General features: G+C 43.0%; 1 protein-coding gene across 2 annotated transcripts in view; it reads right to left on the bottom strand.

Annotated features, from left to right (window-relative positions):
• The window catches only part of PKN1 (protein kinase N1), an 83,769-nt gene that overhangs the window by 28,166 nt on the left and 33,493 nt on the right, over positions 1–22,110 (bottom strand). Inside the window, exons 1-2 of one of the 2 annotated variants that reach the window (XM_066613582.1) lie at positions 8,737–8,820; positions 3,486–3,786 (exon numbers count right to left, since the gene is read on the bottom strand). In XM_066613582.1, the coding sequence (XP_066469679.1) occupies positions 3,486–3,786; positions 8,737–8,781 (346 nt within the window). In that variant the 5' untranslated portion in view covers positions 8,782–8,820. Of the gene's footprint in view, positions 1–3,485; positions 3,787–8,736; positions 8,821–22,110 lie in introns of those variants that run through there. The other variant, XM_066613583.1, reaches the window with a different exon arrangement.

The following is a 22,110-nucleotide window of genomic DNA, read 5'->3' as shown; positions in this document are numbered from 1 at the left end:
GGGACATTTTTAACAATCCTAGGCTGCAATCCTACCCACGTTTACCCAGGAGTAAGTCCCATTGACTATCATTGTTCAAAGAATATACAGAGTAGCTTGTTAAAAGTACAGTCTGTAACATTTCCCCAAATGCAGTCACATACCATGGTAGCATCAAGTCTAATATATTGAAAATAAAATATTGAAATGAATGGGGACCCACCTGAAATTGGCTCGCGACCCACCTAGTGGGTCCCAACCCACAGTCTGAGAAACACTGGACTAGGGGATGGAACTGCAGGAATAGCTTTTAAACAAACAGCAGTCAGGAGAAATACTGAGCTCTCTCTCACAACAATCTCAGATTTGTTCGGGTTTTTATGAGCAGTTCAGAACTTGGTATCAACATATTTAGAAAGCACAATTTTGATACAGGCTGCATTTCACCAGATAAAACTGGACTAACATTTATCAAGTTCAGATGTGTTCCTTTGTAATCCCAAAAGTATAACACAAAATACAGTTTTCAAAAGAGCTCTACTTTGTAGCTTATGTGATTATAATGTACAAATTACTATTGTCCAGGAGCACCCCTGAATCCAGGGTGCTTGGGCTAAGATCACCTCATTTGGAGCCAGTCGCCACTTTCTCCAGGGCTTCCAATGCAATTGAAGATGGGAGCAGCTGAAAGGCAACCCAAACACCACAGCACTTCTGTAGCCTCAATAACAGACACACTTGATGTGGGTCCCACAGGGGCAGGAGAGAGCAAAGGGCTCAGGGCTGAACACTGAGAGTCCCAGCCAGCCAGCCTCTGGAAGTGAAGAGGGTTAGGCTGCTGGGCCCAAAGAAGCTACCCCACCAGAAGAGGAACTAGGTGCTCACCAATCCCCTGCCTCCTGCTCTGAAGCCAGATAAGGCGCTCCCTCTCTCTCACCCATGGAGACCCATCCCACCATCGTCTATGGTAGGGTTAGCCCACAGGTTGCTTGTATTCCTACTGGGAGATACCTGCAATTGTAGTAGGTGGTCAGCAGGACCACCTCAGTTTGCCTTTGACTGCTGCAGGGCTAGGGGAACAAGGAGTATTTTCCTCCTACCCTTGCTAATAAAGGATTCCAGAACACAATCTAAAAGTCAAGGGTCCACTTAGTCAGTGGCATTCTTGGTTTCATGGAAATTTGAACATGGTCAAATAACTAGTGGGTAATTTACAATTTTTGACTAGTCAATTGGCCAGCATATTAATTCTACTAACTGTTTTATTCAACAACATAAAAATAAAAATAATTAAAACCATCATGATCATTTATTTAAAAAATTATGCTCCACCATTCTCCCAAGATTCAGGTTAGTGGGACGTGCCTCACAGGGGAGGAAACTCCATAGGGTAGGGGATCACTACAGAGAATCTCAGGGGTTACTGCCAGCTGCACCTTATGAGGTAGAACCCAAACAGACTCCCTAAAAGATCTTATAGGACAGGTGGATTCCTGAAGGGAGAAGCAGTCATTGACATACGTTGATCCTAAGTCACGTAAGTGATTCCTGCATAATGAAGATGTCAGTGAGAAGATTCTGACTCAAAACCACATGCCTCAATCTTTAATGTGGCTGGGGGTTGCACAACAGATTAGACAAGAAGGCAAATTTTTTCAGAATTTGGCTTGCATCTAGATACTGTTTCTTAAAGTATTTGGCTATTCTTCATTATGAACTAGAAGTCTCTGGAAAGATTCTCCCTGGAATATGCAAGACAACTTATCACAAATCACATTAGTATACATGATATCTGACTTTGCTGAGCCATTCCTCCAGCAGCTGCACTGTACATTTTCAGGACAGGACAAGGTGCTGGCTTTGACCTTTAAAACCTTTCATGGGTTCGGACCAAGGAATCTACAGAGACACCTTCTTCCATATCAGGTGGCCTGTCTCCTAAGGTCATAGGCCTGGGCTCTGCTATGTGTGTTGTCCCTGGCTAAAGACAGGTTACTAGTCACTGGGGTACAGGCTCCTCTGTAGCAGTACCACAACTTTGGAACTTCCTCTCATTTGAACTAAGATCTCTGTCTTCCTTGGTGGCAGACTGGGGGGGGGGGGGGAGGTGGTTAAGATTTTTCATTTCCAGTTACATCTCCCACTGTAGGTTCTTCCAGTGCTTTGTCCTTCTGTCTGGCTGCAATTCTTTTGCTCAATTCTTTTGCTCAATCTTTTGCTGCAATTCTGTACACAACTTTCCTGGGAGTAAACCCCACTGAACACAATAGGACTTACTTCTCATTAGACATGCATAGGATTGTGCAGTTTGGGATTTTGTTCTCATTGTTCTGTTGTGTTCTGCTGCCTGCTTTTATTGTTTTAAAGCTTTTAATATATATTGCAACTTTTTTTATAATTAGATTGTGTCTTAATAGGTTGTAAGCTCAGGCATGCTAATAGAGGGAGGAAAGATAGGATATACAGTCATGCACCACATAATGTTTCGGTGAACAACAGACCGCTTATATGACGGTGGCCCCATAAGATTATTGTATAATGGAGCTGAAAAATTTGTGCCCTCTTGTTACATAGTAACGCAATGCATTACATGTGTGTTTGTGGTGATGCTGATGTAAACAAACCTACTGTGCTGCCACTCATATAAAAGTACAGTACATACAATTATGTACAGTACATAATGCTTGATAATGACAATAAATAATTAAATTTATGTATTTACTATACTATACTTTTTATCATTTTAGAGTGCATTCTTTCTACCTATGAAAAAGTTGAATGTGAAACAGTATGCTGTGTTACGCCAGTGGCAGCCTTATACATCTTTTGTGTAGAAGGCTATACCAGCTAGGCTTGTGTAAGTACACAATGATGTTCACATAATGAAATCACCTAACAATGCATTTCTCAGAACTATCCATGTCATTAAGCAATTAGAGATTTTAAATGAATTAATAGATACAGAGCTAGCTCATTCAAAGAATCCAGTTTCTTGATTTGGAAATCAAACAGCCTACAAAAGTGTATTTTATTAATTTATACTAATATTTATTAATTTATATTGTATATTCATTAATTTATAGTGTCACAAATTCCATTTGGAATGCAAGCTTATCACATGGGTGACTTCTTTAGTTTAGTCAAGTATAGCTTTTGCAAAATCAATCATTTCCTTTGACAAGTCTGTTACCAAGCAAGGAACAAGTGTAACATTATCAACTACTCAAGTGCTTGAAATAAGTGTCATTTAAAGTGCTGTTTTTTTCTTTGAGGAATGATCATCACAACCAGCTTAAAAGAATGTTTTCATTAATCTTCTAACTCTCCCAGCTGAAAATCATAAAGATGCTAGAAAGAGCCTTAAATTCAGTGGTAGCTGACATAGTCCATGGTGACATAGCCCACCTTGCCACCAGTTTCTGAGCTGCTTTGCCCCAAACTTCAGTTTGCAATCTCATCTTTGCAAGTCCAGATCCTGGACTCTCCCTCTCATTGCAGTCACTTACCCCCCAGCTCTTCAGGGTCTTTGACGACAATGTGTGCGTTGAGATCCTGCAGTTGATGATGCAGTGACTCCAGCTTACGGTTGGAGCTCTTGAGCAAGTTTTCCACATTGGAGAGGTTCTTACGATCTGTGGTGGCTTTGCGCAAGTTCTCAGCTCCCTCCTTTATCTTCAACTCTTTACGGATCTCACGTTTAATCTTCTCTTTCTCTTCATCCAGCTTCTGCTGCACACTGATGTCTGAGAAATCTGAGCTCTGGTCCAGGCCAAGGTGCTCCAGCACTGACCAGTTGCCAGCATCATTCTGAAAGGGAAGCATGGCAAAAAGGTAGTTACAGACAGATAGACACCAACACTGATCCTTTCCCTAAATTTCCACACTCCCCTTTTCCTATACTAAATAGCAGAAAGTAATGAAATCTAAAAACACATAAACTACCAAGACAAAACCAAGCAATGCTCTGAGCAATAAGCTTGAGAAGACAAATGCCAATAAGCCAAGCTGCTCCAAGCCTTATCAAGAACAGAAGATAACATATGCGTACTGCAGCTACAACAAAAACAGTATTTGGAATGGCTAGCAGAGCAGCTACAATATCCCAAAACAGAAAGGTGGTGTAAATGTAGTGGGTAGGACTGTGAGACTGAACAAAACCCTGTTGAAATCTTGCCTCAAGCTCTTCCATCTACAGGGTGAAATAAAGTTACAGGTTTTGTTTTTCAAAACATTGATTTTTAATACAGTATTTAAGGGACCATTGGAAAAAATTTAATCTAGTTTTAAGTGAAAACTGAATTTAAGACAAGCTGGCAAAAATCTGTACTTATTAGCTCTTAAAGATAAATCACAAGCCCCAAGTTAAAGGTTGCTTTTCTATATTCAAAAACACATAGATCTCTGGGAAAGACATTAAGACACCACGTCATGCATTGGTTTCATTATTGTGCCATTCCTATGGGGCTTAAGGACTAGCAAGTCATCAAAGGCACCCTGTATCCAGGAGATACCACCTGAGTATCAGAACCTTCATAATTAACACTGGAACCCATACAGGTGATCTGGTATTCCTCTTTCAGCCCAGTCCTAATTAGCTTTCCAGTGCTGATGCAGCCATGACAATGGGGGGCCATGACAATGGGGGGCCTCTAACAGAGGCTTCCTAAAGTAAAGGGAACATTTGTTCCCTTACCTTAAATCTGCACTGCAGCTGCATTTATACTGGAAAGTCGGTTAGGATTGGGCTGTTGAATATTAATCAACTACCTGAGTTCAGTGTATTCAGTTCTCAAAATTACAAACATTTATGACAACTAACCAGAAACCATGGACATTTACTTTCCATTTCATGGGGGGAAAAAACACAATTTGCTCAGTTGCTATTAGCCCTTGCTTCTCAAAATTCTAGATACTTGACTTCTGAGTTAATGTACATAAGATTGGGCTACAACACCCATTTTCAACCATTGTGCCATGGCACACTGGTGTGCTGTGAATGGTCTGCAGATGTGCTGCAGGAGTTTGGGGGAAGGTCATAGATTAGTAGGGTCATTGGGGGATGTGAGTCCCCTGCCAGCAGTGTGATGTGCCTTATCAATTATCAAAAAACGGATGGTGTGCCTTGACCATTTTAGTACCTTGTCAGTGTGCTGTGAGATTAAAAAGGCTGAAAACCATAAGTCTATAACAGGGGTGTCCAAACTTTTTGGCAGGAGGGCCACATCATCTCTCTGACACTGTGTCAGGGGTCAGGAAAAACAAAGAATTAATTTACATTTCAAATTGGAATAAATTTACATAAATTTACATAAATGAATATATTAGAGATGGAACTTATATGACTCAACAAAGGTCTTATGATTGCTCAAGGCCTATAAAAGGCCTCACACAAAGTAAGGCTGGCCTTTCCTTTGCTGCCGCTGCTGCATCACACACATGAAACAGCAAGCAGTGGAGTGAGCCCTCGGCTCGCAGGTCACGTGAGAGGTCGAACGGCCACCCTCATGCTGACAGCAGTTGTGTTGGGCCAGCATGGGCTCCAGCAAGTCTCTGGCGGAGCAGAGGCTCATTGGAGACCAGGGGCTTCTTGTGGATCAGACTGGGAGCCCCCAAGGGCCACAAGTGGCCCCTGGGCCAGGATTTGGGCACCCCGGTCTATAAGGACATTTATTTCCAGGTATGTGCATAGGTCTGCAGCCAGCCTTCCAGCAAATAATCTTGCTTTCTATCCCTGCATGTGTAGACAGAGAGCCAAACACAAATATGTCTCTTGCCTTTGAGCAGACATAATTGTTCAGTGCATTAGGCTGCAAGGTAGACAGTTCTATTTAGTTGCAAAAGCAAATGCTTTAACCATTATAGCAACCAACCAGGCAATATGCAAGAATCCTATTTCAAAACATAAATATTTAAATCAGGGTTTTACATTGGCATTTTCTTTCTTAGTCTTTTAAACCAGTTATTTAAACTGTCTCGATTTAAAATTCATCCAGCCTATGCTCTTGGTGCCCTTAGGTAAGTCACCATTCTCAGTCCCCAATTTGAAATGCAGGTAAAATAATATTTATTGTTTTAGGGATGCTGTGAGAATTAGTAATAATATATATTAAATACTTTGAACACTAAAGCACTATGTAGACTTGCGTAGTGTATGTGTGCAAGCTCCCTCTTCTCTAAATATTTTATGAAAATTGTATAAGCAAACTAGTCATCCTAACTAGGAAAAAAACAAAGAGAGGAAGACATACTATAGTGGATGTTGATTTGCTACTTGGCCAGGAGTTATCAATAATTCCGGCCTCTGTTCCATTCCAGTAGTAGCCATGGGCTTGGACTCTTTTCTCAAAACTAGAGTTCAGAAGTTTAGTGCTGGACTAAAAGCTCCCTACCCAGAGCCAGCGGGGGAGGGGAGAAGTTCTGACCCTGACCACTATATATCCCTTTTACTCCAGTTTAGCGTACTTGGAGCAATTTAGCAGAAAACTGTGTAACTCCTTTAAGAAAACCCCTTGTGATGAAGGTTATGAATCTCTTGAGAACTTCTGTGATCTTTGCTTTGTTTCACAAGGGCGGTATTTAGATTCTCAAGTCTCTCTCAATCTGTTCCCAAAATTGTGCTTGCAATCAATGGACTATACAAAAACCTGGTGTGCAGGGCAGCACAGTGTCCAACATGCTGGCTGTACAGAATCTTAGCTGTTCTATGGGTGCTTCACCAGAGATGGAAGGAAATATGGAAACATCTTACACTATGTGCTTAGTTAAGAAAACAAATCTTTCTTCACAGTGTTATACTGTAAGCTTCTTGGGCAAAAATGGCAAGTTCCTGCTAAACTGCAGTTACAAACTAGTCCCTAGTAAATGTGATTGAAAATATCCATGCTTAGGATTGCAACCCAAATGTGTCAAATCCTTCCCAATAGCTTTGGATCTGGATTGAGAACCCTATTCAGTCATTGCCTTCTTGAAAAGCATCAGCACTTTGGGTAAACCGTGCATAAGCCTGAGTCATCACAGAGTTGCTGCAAGAACAAAATAAAATAAGGGCTGCAGAAGCCTTTGCAAATTATTACTACTGTTTATACAGGTCTGTATACAGGTCATTGAATACAGAATAATCCAAGCAAAGAGACAGATCCATGCCCCAAAGAGACTGCAATCTAAATTTTGACATGGGGAAACAGAGCAGATGGGAGAAGAAGATAAACAAGGGCACTGGGGGAATATACATAAATGCAGTTACAATCACTTAGGCTTTGTATCAGTAGGGGATGAGGATTAAGAGGCTAAACCAAAATTAAAAGCACTCTCTCAACAACACTAGTCAGAAGGATATCAACTTAGAATCTGCCATGCTGTATTGCCCATTCCTTCTGGTTCTAGCTTCTAGGCTGCTGTGCTACAGCTACAAGATAGCAACCCAGGTGAGAACTCGGCACATTCAGTTTTATAGGAAGCATTATTTAGATAGCTCATCAAGTTACTGAAGTAGCCGTTATACAGGTGCTTATGACAAAACAAGTGGCCCAGGGAGCACAACAGAAAACTGTATCCATTCAAAAGTCCACACATTGCATTGGCATCCTTCAGTCTCGGAAGACTATGGTATCGCGCTCTGAATGGTGGTGCTGGAACAGAGTGTCCTCTCCAGAGCGCAAAGCCTGGGTAAAGTAGATATGGAGGACTGACTGTTTCCCATGCAGCAAATCCCCCCTCTCCACGTCGCTGAAATGGTCCAATGGAAAGGCAGAGGCCAATATGGTTGGTTCTAGCGGCGTTGCAGGAGTTGCCAGAAAGTGACTGTGTTCAGCCATGAACTGCCTCAGGGACTCCGGCTCTGGATTTTGCCTCGAGGTTGACTCCTGAAGCCTTTTCCATAACTGGATGTAGCCACAAGGCAGTGGAGGTTTGGGATCAGAGTTTTCCTTCTCTCCGATGAGCTGCCTTCCCAAGCTAAGGAGTCCCATCTACCCAGTGGTTGTTCAGTCGCCTCTTACGATAAGTACAGCCAAACTGAGGGCTGAAAGTCCACACAGATACACAGGAAACAATGCAGAGGATCTGTGCAGTCTGTTTACTAGGGAAACAACTGCTAAGGAGAAGAACAGTACACCCCAAAGATGTACTCCAATTAACCAGGAATTATCTTTTTATAGAAATAAAGGAGAGCAGAAGCATTCCTCATGAAAATGCTGGAGTTAAAGGGTTTTGAGAAAGGCAAGGTACAGATAATCTGCATTTCAAAGCAAATCAAAAGCCTACATACTGGATATCTACATTCCAGAGCTGGCATTAAAAAACAATTAACACACATACTCATGCTTCTTGTACACAGTTATACTACTTTCTGTTTGTTTTATATTTAAATGCAACCATTCCCTATCATGTATAGGAGAATGCATACATACATCCTTAACATGATGTACCTATACAGGCAGATGCACAGTAGGGCATACTGCAAGTCATACAGCCATTTGTTGACAGGCCTGCACAGTTCTCAAGCTACAAATATACTCCATAATATGTGCGCACACCCACTTACATTTTAGCAAATCTCATATTTACACTGTAGCATTCTTCCTGCCTAATTCCTGCTCTCTCTTTACTGCGCTATTGATATATTCCTTAATCTCTTTGCTTGCCACACATACCAGTTGCTGCCCTCCCCAGTTGTTCAGTTACTCCAAAGCAACAGGAAGGAGAGAAACGGTAAAATCTTTTCCCAGCCTCCCAATATTTCCCTTCAAAAGGGAGTACCTCTAGATCATGTTCAGAATTTGTGTCTGGCTCCGAAAGAGACATCCTTGCCCCAAGAAACGCACAGCAGGCCACCCGCACTTGTAACTGTGTGCTGACTACACCCTCACTTCCTGCCTGTTGATTCAAACGGCTCTTCCAGCCTGTGTGCAAACAAACCACTTCCTAACAGAGTTCCTGTATTTGCTTGCACTACCGGAACACAGGCCATGACAAAAAGGAGCAATGAGGGGGCCCTTATGCCCTCTGCTGCTGCTTTGCCACACGCCATCCCCCTTCTGAGTGATTTAGCAGGATAAGGCCATCAGGTCACCCACATACCCATGACCAAGGGCAAAAGAGTTTCTTTAGCTCACTACTTTTGGGGCACAAGGCAAGACAAATGTTACCAGAGGATATGTGAAAGTCAGATCCTTACATTATCTACCAAAGAGACATTGCTATGTGCTCCTTTGCAACATTCCTTCTTTCCCAGGGTCTGGCACAATTCTTCCTTGTCACTCTGAATGGGATATCTTGTGCAGTGTTAAATTATTTGTAACCTTTTCTTCATAATAGCAAACACTGGATTAAAAACTATCCTCCTTTCCATCCTCTTCCATGTCATGTTAGCTGTACTTGAGCATTTGGAGAGTTCAATATCTAACGTGCCTGGTTCTTTATTTGGTAACAGCACATTTAGACCCACAGTTTTCTGTCAGTGGAAAATCTCAGAATAAATAATGAAGAGAACTCTGGAGTATCTTCATCTTTGAAAGATTCACTCTCTTTTAAAAACACAGCATAATATTTACTGAAAGCTACTTCAAGGACCATATAGTGGAAAGCAAAATATAAATCTAAATAAATAAAACTCAAAACAAACTCCTGCCCAACATCCTAGTAATGGTATCCACCAAAACTATGAATCTTTGAAAGTGGAGGAAATAACAATGGAGCTTCTCTCCACCTAGGCAACGCTCAGCCCAAGGGTTCTTTCACATATGTTCTTACATAAATGGGAGATTTGGTCCAGCTGCCAACAGAAAGCAACTGATCAAAAAGTCAGTTTTGTCAATTAAGCAGAGAAGAAGTGAGAAGCAGGCAGTTAGGATGACAACGATTATTTCAATACTACTTTTCAACAACAGAAGTGGTTTACATAGCAAAACAAATATAGGTGTGAACACTAAGTGATCTGCATTGTCGGCACCTCTACTTGTGCCACACTGTGATCTGCATTTATTAGTGGATTGCACAAGCTCATCTATAGGAACTGAATAGACTGATGGGACCAGTTACAAGTAGAGAATGTAAGATTTCCACTCATTTGGGAAGGCAATTTTAGTTGGAAGAGAGAAGCATAGGAATTTCCAAGTATAGAAGGGGGCCATTATTAACCCATTTCGGCCCAGACCACAGGCGTGCACATTAGATCCCTGTTGCATATTTATTACATTTTTATACAGCCCTTCTTCCAAAGAGCTCAGGGTGGTGTACGTGGTTGCTCCCCTCCTTTTTTCCTCATAACAACCCTGTGAGGTAGGTGAGGCTGAGAGAACGTGACTGACCCAAGGTCACCAGGAAGCTTCGTGGCTGAAGGGGGATTTGAACTTGAATCTTCCAGGTCCGAGTCCACCTTCCAAACCACTACACTACCCTGGCTCTCTATATGCAACGTTGGGCAAAAATGGCTTAAGACTAAGGACTTCAAGGACTAAACTCAGTCAGATCTGCTGTAAACACATATGCACCTACACCTACGTTTTACATACACGTTTACAATGATCTGGCTGCACTGGTCAGAGAAGTTACTGTATTAGGCTGCATAGAAGATCTGTTCAATAGGCTACAAGGAAAACAAGCATCCCTAAGGGAAAAAAAAAAAAGAACTGTTGCTGGATGAGAATCTCAAAGATACAGTTGAAAATCTTTTCCAAGGATCAGTAAAGTACCCAAGACCAATTCTCTATGGAGATCACAATCCATTGTGGGGATGCGGAAGAGAACAACAGCTCGGGTTTTCTTGCAGCCTAGAGCATGTATGTGGAATTAGTTTCACAGCTGAGTTGGAATCTGGCCAGATCAGTCTGAGAGGCCTCACTGCTCATTCAGGACATCTCCTGATGCAAGGCAGGAAACAGAGCTGCTGACTCACCCACACTTCCTTCAGAGTCAGAGCTGACCCTAATGCAGCGCAGCCGGCACTGCAGTACAAAAGGTCAGGGCAAGGACGAAGGAGACTACTTTGGACAATGTTGGAAAAGTGAATTAATGCTAGCCATGCTGCTCCATGTGCCCCTTCATTAACACCCTTAGGAGGGTGAGAGAGAAAAACAGGACCACAAAAGAAAATGCACACATTTGTGTTTTTTTTTAAAAAAAAATATCTCTGCTGCAAAATTTTTGTGTGTTTGCCTGATCCATGTGGGTTTTATGCTAAGTTCCACAGAGAAAGAACATGGCGCTATAGCCATCTCCAAAAACATACATGAAGCTGGGTTTTCCATGATTGAGAGCTGAGGCTTAAAAAGACAAATGCTTTTGATTACAATACAGCAAGACGTCAGTTATACAGTCAATATGTTGCAAAAGTCATGATCTAGCACAGAGCCAGGCAAAAGTGCTTTTTCCATCTGCACAGCCTTAAGAGACTGAAGGAAATACATACATCTGATCCTGCACTATTTAGGCTGAATGTGCAGCCTACCAATTTCCAGTTGCTAACCTATGTGCAGTTTGCTGTTTGGCTATGTAGGCAAGGTTTCTTTGCCTTCTTCAGGCTTTTCAGACTATTTTCACCCACTGTCCTTCTATTGGGGGCTCCATATACCACAAAATACTTTTCAAGAGAGCAGGTAAATTTGCAGTATAATTTGCTACTGAAAAAAGGCTACTGAAAAAACTCCACAGTCAGGGAATTAGAGGACAGGTCCTCTCATGGATTGAGAACTGGTTGGAGGCCAGGAAGCAGAGAGTGGTTGTCAATGGGCAATTTTCACAATGGAGAGAGGTGAAAAGCGGTGTGCCCCAAGGATCTGTCCTGGGACCGGTGCTTTTCAACCTCTTCATAAATGACCTGGAGACAGGGTTGAGCAGTGAAGTGGCTAAGTTTGCAGATGACACCAAACTTTTCCGAGTGGTGAAGACCAGAAGTGATTGTGAGGAGCTCCTGAAGGATCTCTCCAGACTGGCAGAATGGGCAGCAAAATGGCAGATGCGCTTCAATGTCAGTAAGTGTAAAGTCATGCACATTGGGGCAAAAAATCAAAACTTTAGATATAGGCTGATGGGTTCTGAGCTGTCTGTGACAGATCAGGAGAGAGATCTTGGGGTGGTGGCGGACAGGTCGATGAAAGTATCAACCCAATGTGCGGCGGCAGTGAAGAAGGCCAATTCTATGCTTGGGATCATTAGGAAGGGTATTGAGAACAAAACGGCTAGTATTATAATGCCGTTGTACAAATCTATGGTAAGGCCACACCTGGAGTATTGTGTCCAGTTCTGGTCGCCATATCTCAAAAAAGACATAGTGGAAATGGAAAAGGTGCAAAAGAGAGCGACTAAGATGATTACGGGGCTGGGGCACTTTCCTTATGAGGAAAGGCTACGGCATTTGGGCCTCTTCAGCCTAGAAAAGAGACGCCTGAGGGGGGACATGATTGAGACATACAAAATTATGCAGGGGATGGACAGAGTGGATAGGGAGATGCTCTTTACACTCTCACATAATACCAGAACCAGGGGACATCCACTAAAATTGAGTGTTGGGCGGGTTAGGACAGACAAAAGAAAATATTTCTTTACTCAGCGTGTGGTCTGTCTGTGGAACTCCTTGCCACAGGATGTGGTGCTGGCGTCTAGCCTAGACGCCTTTAAAAGGGGATTGGACAAGTTTCTGGAGGAAAAATCCATTATGGGGTACAAGCCATGATGTGTATGCGCAACCTCCTGATTTTAGAAATGGGTTATGTCAGAATGCCAGATGCAAGGGAGGGCACCAGGATGAGGTCTCTTGTTATCTGGTGTGCTCCCTGTGGCATTTGGTGGGCCGCTGTGAGATACAGGAAGCTGGACTAGATGGGCCTATGGCCTGATCCAGTGGGGCTGTTCTTATGTTCTTAGTATATGAATATATATTGCTGACAGGAAGGAGATGAGGAGCTTTAGAGAGGTGCAACTGGTGCCATGACTGTCAGGAGACAATGGCTTGTTGAGATAAATCAATCCAGCACTTTTTTTATTGCGGCACAGGGAAAGACAGAGGATTCCCTGCCACAGGCGAATGAGGGTGACCTAGGGTCACCCAAGTCCCCAGCTTTTCTGCTCTTGAGAATCAGATGGGTTCACAATCCAATGGGCTAGCTTAAAGTCAAGTTCATGGTTTAATTGTAAGATGGGGGGCAAGACAAAGAATAAACAGGAGAACAATATGGTTCCTGCATCTGAATACCTCAGGTCTCTCTTCATGATGCGGAGACATCACAGAAGCCTCTGAGGCAACAGGAATGTCCGAATGGGTGGGAAAATGGCTGAAAAAGAGGTGACATATCAGGGATTTCCACCACATCCATGTTCTCTGAGAATCTGGGAGAGAAGGATGTATGCAGTGCGTGTGCTTCCACAAAAGGCTTGTCACTCAAAGAACATCCATCTGCATGTACCACAAATGTTCATTTTTCTCAAGTGGGCAAGTATTCTCCTCTAGCCTTTGTTCCATTTTTTTTTCATTCAAAGTCAAGTCAAGTGATTTGGCTCAAGTCCCTTGATTCATGAGGTCATTAAAAAACCTGAACAAGATCTTTTCTTTTAGTTGCACATGAAAGGGATGCATTATTATTTTTATTATTATTAAGAATATTTTATATACAGTTTTTCAACAAAAAAAGTTCACAAAGCGGTTTACAGACAAAATCAAATAACTAAATGGCTTCCTGTCCCAAAAGGGCTCACAATCTAAAAAGAGAAAGAAGAACACCAGCGAACAGCCATTAAAAAACACCCTGTGCTGGGGTAAAGAGGGGCAGTTACTCTTCCTTTGCTAAATATAAGAGGAAAAGTACCACTTGAAAGAATGCCTCTTTACCCAGTTAGCAGGGATAAACTATGAGCAACTAAATATATGTAATTGTAAGGATACTGGCATTTTCCCGCTCTAGGTAAGCCAACATTTTAGCTAAATTATGCTGCATATGAGATTGTTTTCTTATGTGCTGTCTTTCATTTCCTCTGAAAAACATGCAAGATTTATTTAATTTACATTTATACCCAGCCTTTCATCTGAATTGATCTCAAAACGGCAAACAAAATCGTACTAAGCACAATAAAATCCAATTCCATAAAATAAACAGATCTAAGTTAACAACAGAGACCAAGAAAATGTATCAAGAAAAGGTCACAAAGTATGACCCACCATTCTCCACAGCCAGGTCATTGCGTCAACCTGGTTTATTCTATGGACCACATTTTAAAGAAGGTGACTGGTGAGCCCTCTCCTGCCCCTCAGTTAAATAAGAAAGGGAATGCACTGATGAAGAGGGACCACAGCAAAATGGCTCCTTTGCATGCACAATGTTCAGAGCTAAATTCCTGGCATCTCCAGGTATTGCTGTGAAAGACTCCTTCCCAACACCACTGACAGAGTTACCAAAAAATGAGCAAGAGGGACCAATGGTCTGATTAGACCACACAGCAGCTTTAAAAGTTCAGCCTTAAAAGACCAGCCTTAAAATCTGCTTAGAGAGTAGCCTAATGCACCATACAAAACAAGTTGTGAGCTGCTCCCAATTTTACTCACTGAGAGAGTTCTCCCTCTGAGACCAGCACTCAGAATTGCTATAAAAAGAAAAGCAACTAATAGGTCTAAGAATGCCCTAAAGCCCTAAGAAAAGCCAGCTAGCTGGCAGTCGAAAGAATCTTTCTTTCACCAGAGGACAGGTGACTCTGGATTTAATTTTGTGCGGTACGCAGGACCTGGTTAGAGATGTCAATGTTACAGAGCCATTGGGGAACAGTGATCATGCTGCGATCCGTTTTGACGTGCACGTTGGGGGAAGAATACCAGGCAAATCTCTAACAAAAACCCTTGACTTCCGACGGGCGGACTTCCCTCAAATGAGGAGGCTGGTTAGAAGGAGGTTGAAAGGGAGGGTAAAAAGAGTCCAGTCTCTCCAGAGTGCATGGAGGCTGCTTAAAACAACAGTAATAGAGGCCCAGCAGAGGTGTATACCGCAAAGAAAGAAGGGTTCCACTAAATCCAGGAGGGTGCCCGCATGGCTAACCAGCCAAGTTAGAGAGGCTGTGAAGGGCAAGGAAGCTTCCTTCCGTAAATGGAAGTCTTTCCCTAATGAAGAGAATAAAAAGGAACATAAACTGTGGCAAAAGAAATGTAAGAAGGTGATAGGGGAGGCCAAGCGAGACTATGAGGAACGCATGGCCAGCAACATTAAGGGGAACAATAAAAGCTTCTTCAAATATGTTAGAAGCAGGAAACCCGCCAGAGAAGCGGTTGGCCCTCTGGATGGTGAGGGAGGGAAAGGGGAGATAAAAGGAGACTTAGAGATGGCAGAGAAATTAAATGAGTTCTTTGCATCTGTCTTCACGGCAGAAGACCTCGGGCAGATACCGCTGCCCGAACGGCCCCTCCTGACCGAGGAGTTAAGTCAGATAGAGGTTAAAAGAGAAGATGTTTCAGACCTCATTGATAAATTAAAGATCAATAAGTCACCGGGCCCTGATGGCATACACCCAAGGGTTATTAAGGAATTGAAGAATGAAGTTGCAGATCTCTTGACTAAGGTATGCAACTTGTCCCTCAAAATGGCCACGGTGCCAGAAGATTGGAGGATAGCAAATGTCACGCCTATTTTTAAAAAGGGAAAGAGGGGGGACCCGGGAAACTATAGGCCGGTCAGCCTAACATCCATACCAGGTAAGATGGTGGAATGCCTCATCAAAGATAGGATCACAAAACACATAGACGAACAGGCCTTGCTGAGGGAGAGTCAGCAAGGCTTCTGTAAGGGTAAGTCTTGCCTCACAAACCTTATAGAATTCTTTGAAAAGGTCAACAGGCATGTGGATGCGGGAGAACCCGTGGACATTATATATCTGGACTTTCAGAAGGCGTTTGACACGGTCCCTCACCAAAGGCTACTGAAAAAACTCCACAGTCAGGGAATTAGAGGACAGGTCCTCTCGTGGATTGAGAACTGGTTGGAGGCCAGGAAGCAGAGAGTGGTTGTCAATGGGCAATTTTCACAATGGAGAGAGGTGAAAAGCGGTGTGCCCCAAGGATCTGTCCTGGGACCGGTGCTTTTCAACCTCTTCATAAATGACCTGGAGACAGGGTTGAGCAGTGAAGTGGCTAAGTTTGCAGACGACACCAAACTTTTCCGAGTGGTAAAGACCAGAAGTGATTGTGAGGAGCTCCAGAAGGATCTCTCCAGACTGGCAGAATGGGCAGCAAAATGGCAGATGCGCTTCAATGTCAGTAAGTGTAAAGTCATGCACATTGGGGCAAAAAATCAAAACTTTAGATATAGGCTGATGGGTTCTGAGCTGTCTGTGACAGATCAGGAGAGAGATCTTGGGGTGGTGGTGGACAGGTCGATGAAAGTGTCGACCCAATGTGCGGTGGCAGTGAAGAAGGCCAATTCTATGCTTGGGATCATTAGGAAGGGTATTGAGAACAAAACGGTTAGTATTATAATGCCGTTGTACAAATCGATGGTAAGGCCACACCTGGAGTATTGTGTCCAGTTCTGGTCGCCGCATCTCAAAAAAGACATAGTGGAAATGGAAAAGGTGCAAAAGAGAGCAACTAAGATGATTACGGGGCTGGGGCACCTTCCTTATGAGGAAAGGCTACGGCGTTTGGGCCTCTTCAGCCTAGAAAAGAGACGCTTGAGGGGGGACATGATTGAGACATACAAAATTATGCAGGGGATGGACAGAGTGGATAGGGAGATGCTCTTTACACTCTCACATAATACCAGAACCAGGGGACATCCACTAAAATTGAGTGTTGGGCGGGTTAGGACAGACAAAAGAAAATACTTCTTTACTCAGCGCGTGGTCGGTCTGTGGAACTCCTTGCCACAGGATGTGGTGCTGGCGTCTAGCCTAGACGCCTTTAAAAGGGGATTGGACGAATTTCTGGAGGAAAAATCCATTATGGGGTACAAGCCATGATGTGTATGCGCAACCTCCTGATTTTAGGAATGGGTTAAGTCAGAATGCCAGATGTAGGGGAGAGCACCAGGATGAGGTCTCTTGTTATCTGGTGTGCTCCCTGGGGCATTTGGTGGGCCGCTGTGAGATACAGGAAGCTGGACTAGATGGGCCTATGGCCTGATCCAGTGGGGCTGTTCTTATGTTCTTATGTTTCTCTGACCTTCATTTTCAGATGAGACAAGTTATCAAATCAAAGAGACTAGTTATGGCTTTCATATACCTGAAAAGGGGGGGGGGAAGAACCAGTATTCAGATAACAGTTCCCCTAACCCTTTTCATGATGGATGGCAAAGACCACACTCTTCCCTACTGCAACCACTACTTTAAGACATCATCTTCAACCACCCTCTCACAGTTAGGAAGAGAATCCAGGAATCTGATACCTCAGTTCTAAACTGCACTTCCCCAAAATAGTCATCCAATCCCCACTTCTCATTAATAGTGGTGTCCCTAAACAAAAACCAAGATATCCTGCCTCTTGAGTCACAGCTCTGTCTAACCAACAGACTCGCCAACTACACTATGGGAACAGGTCCAGGAAACAAAGCAGACAATTCCACCAGGCATAAGAATATTGAATAGTTTGTGCTGCAGATTCTGGGAAGGGTGATAAGTCCTCATGCTCCAAGGCTATTTCCCATCCTTGATGGAAAGACCTTGAAGATTTAGCATGAGACTTCTTACTTTCCAATATAATCTATTATTCCTTCCCAATTCTCCACAGACTAGGAAGAAGATGAAGTTTTTCTGCAGTTCTTTCCTAGTCACTGGGCAAATGGCTCTTTCTAAAATGTGTTGTCAGAGAATGAAACAGAGCCTGAATGATCCTGTTGAGTCATTCAGCATATCTGAAAACTTTGCATGGTTGTAATGATACAGAGGAAACCTCAAATGACCACCAAATCGAGGCAGTCGTTTTCTAGCTTTGAGTTTCCCCCAAAATACTACCAGAACTTACCTAATTAGGGACCACCAAGCTTATGATTGTCATCTACCCTTGTACATTTGTGAATGCTGATGTCAAATTCCCAAAATTCCTATGGAAGCAGACAGCACACAGCAAAAATCCCAGTTTGATATAGCCCCATATTATTATAGACAGGCTTCTATATTGTAGCATAAGAAACAGTCTTGATTTAATTCCTCATGGTTAAGTGCAAAGTTCATGCTTAGCACTCACTGGAATATTCTGTAATGTAGCATGACTGATTGATAAGAGGCAGATAACAGGGTTTAGCTGGAGTTCCCAGCTAATAGTACTGAAACCTTTTCCCATCTGGTAGAAACTGATCTCTCTTGGCCTGAGCAGCACAACAGCTGAGAACCTGGAGCTCACAATGTGGCCACTCAATCTAACCCAAACCAGAGAAACAGAAAAAGCTCAGCAACAGGAAAACATTTATCACACTGTCTGTAAACATGGAGGCTGCACAGATGGCAGCCTTACACATTAGACTTTCCAGTCACTGGATCACCATCATGCATGATGCCCCCAAATGGATTCCTATGCACATCTTTATTTATTAAAGATATATCCTGCCATTCTCTCCAATAAAGGAGCACTCAAGGTAGCTTAATGCAAGAAATATAATGTTATCATTAGAATTCTGAAGCTACAACACACTATAAAACACAGCTAAAAAAATTCACAACTAAGAAGCAGTTAGTAGCATGACCAGAATACGATGAAACAGTTCCATTCACTTAAAATCAAATTGATAAAACAGCAGCATAAAATCACCATTAAAATCACAGCCACATAAAATGAAAACAGCCCACAGAAGTATCAGCTTAAACCCAAGAAAACCACACCCACCCTAATGGCAGCAAAAAAGCTTGCCAGAAAAGTTTTCAAGCCCCTACTAAAAAGCTTCTAACCGATCAGCTCACCAGGGTAGGAGTTTCACAACTGTAGTACAACTACAGAGAAGGCCCTACTCCTTGTTGCCACCCATCTGGCCTCTTCCAAGCATGGGATACATAGCAGAGCCCTCTCTGAAAATCTTAGGGGGCAGGCCAAAATGTATGGAAGAGGGTGATCCCTTAGATACCCTGGCCCTAAGCCGAATAAGTCTTTAAAGGTAAAAACCAGCACCCTTAATTGTACCCAGATATGAACCAACAGCTAGTATAGCAGCTCAAGTAGCTGCCCAATAGGGTTGACCTGCCAAGCCCCAGTGATAACATGGGCCACCGCATCCTGCATTAATTACAGTTTCCAGACAGTCTTCAGGGGCAGCCCCACACAGAGTACATTACGGTAATCCAAACAAGATGTCACCAATGTGTGGGCCACTGTGGTCAGGTCCAAACAACTCAGTTTTGGGACGCATGATTTTTTAATATTTAAAAAAACCGTTTTCTTGAATACCTTATAGGAAATCACCCAGATATTCAGGAACGCCCTTCAAGCCTGGCATTTTCCTGTTTTTCTACTCAGAATGTCTACCTGCTGGGATAGGGAGAGGTTCACAGAATAAGATACAGAGAATTGTTTAATATTCAGTATGGCAAAAGTGGTTGAAAAGGAGCAAGGCTTCCCGAGTTCTAATCCAGTGCCCTAATTCTGAGTGGCTCAGCACTGAAAAGGAGCTTTTTGTTGGTCTGCACACATGTGCTCATTCTTTAGCAAAAATTCAGAGTTAATACTATGAATGGGCTATCAGGTCTCCAAGGAGAAGAATGATGGCCAACAACTAAAAGGTGATATTGCAACTGGTTACATTATTCTGACACGAGATGATGTCCAGGACTACTACTTTTGCACACCTGTTTGAAGTACATATGCTTTCCACAGTACCCACTGCCTCCTAGACGCACTTTATGAACTAGTGAGTGGTTTCAAAATGCCTTTAACTCACACACAGGATATAAGAACAGCAGGAATCCCAAAAGTTTATATAAGTACCTCAGTTATAACAACCACAGCAGAGGATAGCTACATAGGCATCTAAAGTCAGTAGGGTTCTTAGATATTCTTTTAGTTTCAATACCTGTTCATCAGTTCTAAAAGACCCCTAGTGGTAACAGCCTACAATACGGCATTTCTGCCAGGGTGAAATTATGGGCCTTTCTAGACAATGTTGCTTTTGAATGGAGAATGAACAATTGTTGGGCCTTTCTTGTGGAAGATACAGATAATGTTCTTTTACTTAAAGCCTCTGTTTCTGGAAGGTTACATTTTGAACAAACAGCAATATTGATTTGCTGAATAATCTCTGGTGAGCAAGGTTATCCCCTTCCCCCTTGGCCTTCGATAGAGACAGAAGGATACATGCTGCCACTATGCTGGGTGGAAAAGTCATGATTTTAGGGCATTTTAGCACTAAAAATTTTTTATCTGAGAAGACTGACAGAAGCACACAAACAGTGGGCATTTAATCTTTTAGGTCACAAGTTTAATAAAAACCATACTGAATTTTAAAAATGCAACCACTAAGCTGCTATCTGTTCCAAAACCACCATTCAGAGCACGATACCATAGTCTTTCGAGACTGAAGGTTGCCAACAACAACAACAACAACATGTTCCAAAACAACTAGGCCTATCCCACAAGGAACAGTAAACAGGCTGGCGTCATGGGTGGTCAGATGGAGCAGCGGCCAGAGGTCCATCCAACCAGACCAACCCCTGAAAGTACCTATGGTAGTAATTTGATGCAATGTGTACCATCAAGGGGCAGGTGCAGGATGCCACAGGAGACCCAGTGAGACTTGCTTCAGGGACCTGCTACTGGCAATGACAAAAGATTCTGCACTCCTCCACAATGGATTGTGCAACAGAAACTTTAGCAGGTTCTGAATTGTTTTCTCCACTTCACTCATACCTAGAGTTGACTACATAAAAAACAGAGACTACAGAAAAATCCAGTGATCTAAACTCATGTGAAACTACTAGATGAAAACATATTGAAGTTAGGATTTAACTATGAACAAGCTCCAGCTGTGAAACTCTTACACTCTCTTCCAGACTTCCTCCAAACATCTTAAAACAGAAATTTAGTGGTTACAAGAAGGCTGTTTTCTTTTTGCGAGATACCACTAAGATAAGAAGCAGTTTTTAACGTTCTCTGTCCTGAAGAATTTGCAAATCAGCAAGGGAATAGGAGTGTCCTTGAACTAGATTTAAAGCTGCACTAGAATCATAGGTGGTGTGACTCAAAAAGCAATTATTTGCTTCGGCAAACAGAGACGCCTGCATTGGCTCGGTCATGTCGTGAGAATGGATGATGGCCGGAACCCAAAGAATCTCCTCTTTGGAGAACTCGTGCAAGGAAAGCGCCCTACAGGTAGACCACAGCTGCGATACAAGGACATCTGCAAGAGGGATCTGAAAGCCTTAGGAGTGGACCTCAACAAGTGGGAAACCCTGGCCTCTGAGTGGCAAGCTTAGAGGCAGGCTGTGCAGCATGGCCTTTCCCAGTTTGAAGAGACACTTGGCCAACAGACTGAGGCAAAGAGGCAAAGAAGGAAGGCCCATAGCCAGGGAGACAGACCAGGGACAGACTGCACTTGCTCCCGGTGTGGAAGGGATTGTCACTCCCGAATGGGCCTTTACAGCCACACTAGATGCTGTTCCAGAACCACCATTCAGAGCGCGATACCATAGTCTTTCGAGACTGAAGGTTGCCAACAACCCAACCCATTTGCTTCGGCATCTTTGCCAAAGTGTGTAACTTACATCATGCCAGCTCTCATTCCAGTAATGGTAAAGGAAGCAGCCATAGAAGACACTAAGAGGTCACTGGAAGTGGTAGCAAGACTACAAGGAAGTGAATCCCCAGCATGCAAAAAAGGCACTGGAGTGAAACAAGTTTGAACTGCACGTCACATACATCCCCACACAAGTTTGGAATCCCTTCCACTTTGGATCCAACACACAGTGAGCAGAATTGCCAGATAGACTTTTGGTGACCTTTCTGCCATCTACTTCATGCTGTGTTGCTGTAAAGACAAAGGAAAAGTTAAGACTTCAACAAATGCAGAGAGTAACAACTGGCAGAGAAGGACCCCGAATTCCTCTAGCAATCCTTTTGCCCAGAGGATGGAGACAATATAGCTACTCCCTGGGGACATTGGTTGCAAGCACATGATGACCGTTTGCCTGTAAATCAGAAACCCCAAATTGTCTATTTCCTCTGAAAAGAATTCAACAACAGTT

This window comes from Tiliqua scincoides, chromosome 2 (genome assembly GCF_035046505.1).
Source record: "Tiliqua scincoides isolate rTilSci1 chromosome 2, rTilSci1.hap2, whole genome shotgun sequence".
Taxonomy (NCBI): Eukaryota; Metazoa; Chordata; class Lepidosauria; order Squamata; family Scincidae; genus Tiliqua; species Tiliqua scincoides.
The sequence above is the reverse complement of the archived record's forward strand: the minus strand, read 5'-3'. Positions and strand labels throughout refer to the sequence as shown.